The 6385-nt window shown below is 28.6% G+C and overlaps 2 protein-coding genes across 2 annotated transcripts; one reads left to right on the top strand and one right to left on the bottom strand.

The window, feature by feature from the left end:
- Positions 1-184: 184 nt before the first annotated feature.
- Positions 185-3493, bottom strand: LOC111032340. The gene is made up of 6 exons (XM_022312625.1): positions 2832-3493; positions 2620-2753; positions 2469-2551; positions 2293-2399; positions 2053-2234; positions 185-821 (listed from the first exon to the last, which is right to left on the bottom strand). Exons 1-6 carry the CDS (start codon positions 3242-3244, stop codon positions 613-615), a joined length of 1128 nt encoding a protein of 375 aa, XP_022168317.1. The 5' UTR covers positions 3245-3493; the 3' UTR covers positions 185-612.
- Positions 3494-3607: 114 nt separating this feature from the next.
- Positions 3608-5873, top strand: LOC111032342 (probable 60S ribosomal protein L37-A). Its single transcript, XM_022312627.1, has 4 exons — positions 3608-3743; positions 3912-4047; positions 4136-4220; positions 5763-5873. Exons 1-4 carry the CDS (start codon positions 3741-3743, stop codon positions 5812-5814), a joined length of 276 nt encoding a protein of 91 aa, XP_022168319.1. The 5' UTR covers positions 3608-3740; the 3' UTR covers positions 5815-5873.
- Positions 5874-6385: the final 512 nt, after the last annotated feature.

Below are 6385 nucleotides of genomic sequence, written 5' to 3'. Positions count from 1 at the left end.
TTTATTACCACTAATTATATTTTGGAAACATAATCATTCCATGTCTTTTAAGTTATTCACTATACCAAACTATAATATAAATATATTTTTATTGTTTAATGTCATTTGAAACATAGTATATATTAATTAAAAAACTTTTTTTCTTAAAATAAAAAAAATTGTTTTAATGTAAAAATTACAATAATTGCATTACAAATAACTAGTGAAGTATATTATGTTCGGTTCTAACAAATGATAACATTTCATAGCTATAGTATCACATGAAGGAAAAATAAAACATTTGCAAAGTAACATATAGTACAATTAACTAGTATTTAGTTTATGTTAAATATATGACAAATATTTTTTTGTCCTCTATATAACATAGTAAATCAATTGCCTATAATAGCGCGTTTTTTTTGTAAACTTGTTTAAATTATATAAGAAAAGATAGGTTTACAATTTTGTTTTCATTAAAAGGTTACTAAAATCATCACAGTTATGTATATCATTAGAGGATAGGTAATTTATCATATTAATGAATGACTTTAAGTTTGTCCTCCTGATTACAAAAATGTACCTATAGTTAATGTTTAAAAGCGATAAAAAAAAAAATTTATACCATATTCAGAATCATCGTTCTGTGGGCGTAGATGCAGTAAACATTGTATTTTTGGAACTATGTCCAAATGGTGCCATACTAGACATTTCTTTAATGCTCATAGTCATAGTTTGGTAACCAGTATCTGAGCTACTTTCCATCATCAAACTACTCTTCTCAGTACGTCGTCGTTTTGGCATTGACATGGTAGATACCGGAGTCAAAAAAATAAAATCTTTATCTATACCAAAAAATAAATAATAGTAATAATTGATTAAATTAAATAATAGTAATAACTGATTATATTAATTAATACAATCACATATTTAGATGGTTAACAGTAATTGAAATTTTTTTAAATCTTTAAATTGAATCTAATTTTGTAATAATAAATGTATTGAATATTAAATACATTCACGCAGAATCTTTTTTCATTTCGCATGCATACCATAAATACATGGTTTAATTTATAAATTGCACAAAAGCTGTATGTGTGTGACATACAAGTATTTAATAATATGTGACTATATTAATACCAATGGCACTGGCCACTGAGGCATTTAATACTAATTATAAAGATAAATAACATAATAATAATATAAATATGTTGTAAATTATAACTAGGTATGAGTTTGGAATTTTGATAATTGAAATATTGTAAATATTTTAGCAAACCTAGGACATGATAATTATTATTAATTTTAATTGGATAAGTTATAACAGTTAAAAATATTTATTATTTCTATTTTGCAAACATTTAAGAAGTAATACGATCAATTGTTATTTAATTAAAAGCATTGGTCATAATTTAAGAGTTAACAATAATTTGATAACATACATAATTATTAGTAATGGGTCAATATGTTGGAATCTCAACTAAACCAACTTTTTTATGTTGTCTGAAAGAAATTAGAACTGAGCTAATTAATATCTGGAATTGTTTGAAAATATTTGTCAAACCAGAATTCCTTCTTTAGTTAAAATATTGAATTTTAAAGGACTCATACTCTACTGGTAGTTATTTTTAAACATCTGTGGTCATAAATAATGAGGCATAATTAGAGGAAGTTGATAAATAGTTAAAGTACATGTGTTTCAATCAAAATTGTTGAGTTGACCTGACCATACAATGAAAATCTAATTTTGGTGAACACATAATAATATCCTATTAATGAAGCAAATGTAAGAAAAGAATATGTTCTCATTATAATATGTATGAGGAATTTTTTATAATTTACAGTCGTAAACATTTAACATCAGAATTGTGCTTTAAGTTACATACCATTTTAAGAAGGCTCTGTTCACAAAAAAGAAAAAAAATTAAAAGTTGATTTGGTATCAATAATCAAGGTTTGACACATCACTAATAAGAAATAATTATTTGTACAAGTTACATAAGATATGAAATATTTTAAAGTTAACTACAAAATTTGTTAAAAACAAAAAGTGGTAGCATGGTTTGAATTTCTTACTTTTATTATTGGGTGGAGTATTTTCTCTATCATTTTTATTTATTATTGGAGATACATCAATTGGAATGTGACAGTCTATAGGTAGTTCTTGTACGCCTAAATGATTTCCGAGTACTGGACCTTTTGATTTAATCGTTTTGATAAAACACTTCGTTAATGGGCTAAATGACTGATTTCTGCGTCTACAACAAATAAATTGAAAAATTTTAATGTTAAATTAATTTGCTTACATTTACTTACATTTCTACTGGAGAAATTGGGTCATCATTATCATTCATGAAAAATAATTTGCGCCGTAAATTTGAGTTATCTTTTGTAGGACTTATTTCTTCTTCACAATTTTGAGTCTATCCAAATTGGGAAAAATGTATTAAAAAATGATATATTAAGTAAGTAGACAGGGAAAAATATATTACTGAATTCAAGAAGTAAGGTTTTAGTATTTCTTCAACATGATCAGGCAATACAGACGGAAAACTTAAATTTGTTTGTGTTGAAACTGAAAAATATTTAGAGTGAGATGTTAACTGTTTTTGGGTTAATTTTAGTCAAACTAAACAAAAGTACCTTCGCGGGTATATGATACTGATTTCTGGTTTAGTTTATTTGATATAGGTGTAGACGATGAATTTTTATTGGCTTCCCAATCAGTAACTTGATTATTCCAAGGGCTAGGAACTTTGTGTGTTGCATGAAAATACCTATAAAATAATGAATAACGAAAGGTAAATAATTATAAGCTTATCTAATAACTACCTATCAAATAGATTATTGATTACTTGTCGATAGTCTCCTGTAATTTAGATTCTGTTTCATCATCAACTTGATCGTCGTCGACTATACATTCATCTTCTATGTGCACTGGGTAAAGTTTGGAGACATCGTCGATATTCCATCCAAATTCTACTTCTTGCCCCGGACTTTTCACATTAGCGAATACCGTAGGGCTAATTGTTGTCTCACCCAATCGTTGCATTAAGTTGTCATTAAAAGGATTATAAACTTTTGTTTTGCAAACATTGTTAGTCTTATATTGCGAACGCAAGAGTTCTGTTGACATGCACCAGTTACGTGATGGTTTTATAGGAGTTGGAGTGCGGTTAACATGAAACCTTTTCCCGAAGGACATTGTTTCATTCTTTTCCGAGCTTAACGACACGTCCATGTATTCTACATCTTCGCAAATTGCCATAATTACACTAAAAACAGGTTGTCGACATCTACTATCAACATAAATATATTATACACTTCAACACAACTCGAAATAGGACATTGATAAATTTACAGCAAAAATAACAAGTGACAACAAACAAGTGCACAAAAAACAAATCAATAAAAATATAAAATAAAACCTAATTTTAAAAAAAAAATTTGAATTATCAAATGCCGTTGACCGTTGCACATTTTGTAAAATGTAAAAACTTAACGGTTGTTCCGAAATGTCCGTATGTCCGATATCCATAATCCATTATCCAAGGACGCTAAGATATTCACACTTGTGCAAGTATTTTCAAGGTGCTCGTAAACTCGGTATATTTGTCATCTCGGTACCGGTCACACTGTACCTCTCGTCAATCGGTTATCTGAGACCTCCCACCAAAATTGCATTTTAGGTTAACTCGTCCATTTGCCCGACCAGTTGGAGTGGCTGGTTGTTGTTGTCATTTTGGGATCACGTCCTCGGAATAATGGTGAGTTGAAATTTGTTTTTACATTTGCATCCGCTTTTATTCGAACGATCCTTTGGATTGGCTCGTAGTCCGTTCTTCTGTCGTTCGGCAGACGACCCGCCGATTGCGATCGTTTGATCTCGAAATCTGGTTCCGCAAATCCGTACTTGATATTTGTTGTGTTTCTAGACGAAAGGTACTTCAAGTTTTGGTAAACGTCACAATAAGACGCACACTCTGTGTCGTCGTTGTGGACGGTCATCGTATCACATTCAAAAGTCCAAATGCGCCCAGTGTGGATACCCGAGCAAGAAACTCCGTCATTGTAAGTACACATAACAGGCGGCGAACTTGTCAACTCATCGAGCCTCCACTTGTTGTAATTCCGTTAACGTTCCATTACTTTTTTTCAGACAATTGGAGCGTCAAAGCTCAACGTAGGAAGACCACTGGAACTGGCCGACTCAGACATTTGAAGATTGTTCGCAGGAAATTTAGGTGAGTCTTGTCTAAATAGTTTCCTACATTTATTAGTATCACTACAACGGTTTACACAGCTTTTATTACAATTTTATCAATAAAACTGTTAATTTAAAAATCATTACATGCATATGACGAAGAAAAATCAATAATATACGCTAATACGACTATTTTTTAACATGGGTATTTCTTGCCCTCACTGAGTATTGTAATGATGTAGGTCTAACTATTAAAATTTGGATAATATTAAATTAATGTGTAAAAGTTTTGCGATGATGTTAATCTTAATTAATATACGCTAATACGACTGAATTTAAAATGGGTAGTACTTGCCCTCTCTGAGTATTACTTAATTACCATTAAATATTATTCAATTAAAATAGTAGTGTGTACTATGTTAATATTATCTATGTATACTTATTTGCATAACATAATACCACATCTTTTTAAAAATAATTGAGCTTTTCATGTTGATGGTCACTTACTTTCAAATTGAAATTTTAATAACAACCAATATCTTCAAGATAATTATATTCTTACTTCTAAATTTGATTATAGGTCAATGCACTCGAGTTTAAACATAACTGAGTTAAATGAATCATTCTGAGTGTACAATTTGCTATGTTAATCTTTTGTTAGACAGACAAAACATGTGTGTATGGTGTCTTCTCAAAATTAAATTATAACACGAGCTTTGAAATAATTTTCTTTATTTTAGATAATACTTTTATAATTCCATGAATTCACCAATTTTTTGTTTTAAGTTGATTTTATTTTTGAAAGAAATACACTATTCAGTCATGAAAATTTTCTTATTGTGTCTGATAATTTCAAACTTGATATTATGTTCTAAATGTAATAAATTGTTCTATGCTAAATTTTAGGACAGGTTACTTGTGTATCATATCAACCAGTGTTGCTGTTGAATGATTGTGTCATTGGGGATACAGCTAATTTTTTATGATATAGTAATTAACTGTTAAAAATATCATTTATAATTATCAGATATTAAATATTGAAAAAAAAATAAGGGGTTATCCTCTACCTCCCTCCCATTTTGACCATCACTGATATCATTAATTTTTTTATTTATTTATTCGTTATACATCACTTTTCTAGTCAACTGATAATGATAATAATATTACATACATTTGTGCGATGATGTTAAATTTTATTAATATACGCTAATACGACTGAATTTAAAATGGGTATTACTTGCCCTCTCTGAGCACAACATGCTCTAGTACTTCAGAGGTTTTTTTTTTAAACTGTATTGTAGTAAGTTTAAGTTTTATTATTAATGTATCATATCAACAATATTATGTTTTGTTTGTTAGTACTCTAGTTTCAAATTGATAATTTAGTATAAAATAACATTCAAAACAATTTTAAATATTTATAAATCTGTGCGATGATGTTAAATTTTATTAATATACGCTAATACGACTGAATTTAAAATGGGTATTGCTTGCCCTCTCTGAGCACCAACTTACTATAAGTAATAAGTACAATTCAAACAACTCTAAAATATATATAAATTATTTATTTGTATTTTTTCAGGAACGGTTTCCGTGAAGGAACCCAAGCTAAGCCCAGAACCAGACAGAGTTAATCATGTTTTCTGTTAAATTGAAAGACCATTAAAAAATATACAAATGACTTTGTAAATATTGTTTTTGTGTTTATTTATTTAAGAGTTCAATTATTTGATAAGAAGAAAATGTCTAAGAAATTCATTACATATTAATGTTCTCAAATAACCTTCACAAAACGTAAAAATCCTGTAACTTTTAATTATTTTATCTAGTGACTTAACGTTTAATGAACATATTACACTCGTGTGCAATGAAGCAACACATGTTTGTCTTTTTAAAACAGAACTGTAGTGAATTTAAAGATCCAACTTTTTTGAAAACATTATATTGTTAATTAGTTGAATATGGTTCTGTTTTATGGAGTCCTTACGAAACTGGTCTTGTTTCTAAAATTGAAATGATACAAAAATGCTTTTTCTATATGATGGGCCACAAACTTGGAAAAACTAACACCCCATCAATTGAATTAGCTAAAGAACTTAATCTTTAATCAGTAGCAGAAAGTATGTTTAATAATGATATTTTTTTCCCTCATAAATTGTTAAATAATCAAGTTGATTGTTCTGAGCTAGAAAAAATCCACTAAAT

This window comes from Myzus persicae, unplaced genomic scaffold (assembly GCF_001856785.1).
Source record: "Myzus persicae strain clone G006 unplaced genomic scaffold, MPER_G0061.0, whole genome shotgun sequence".
Taxonomy (NCBI): Eukaryota; Metazoa; Arthropoda; class Insecta; order Hemiptera; family Aphididae; genus Myzus; species Myzus persicae.
The sequence above is the reverse complement of the archived record's forward strand: the minus strand, read 5'-3'. Positions and strand labels throughout refer to the sequence as shown.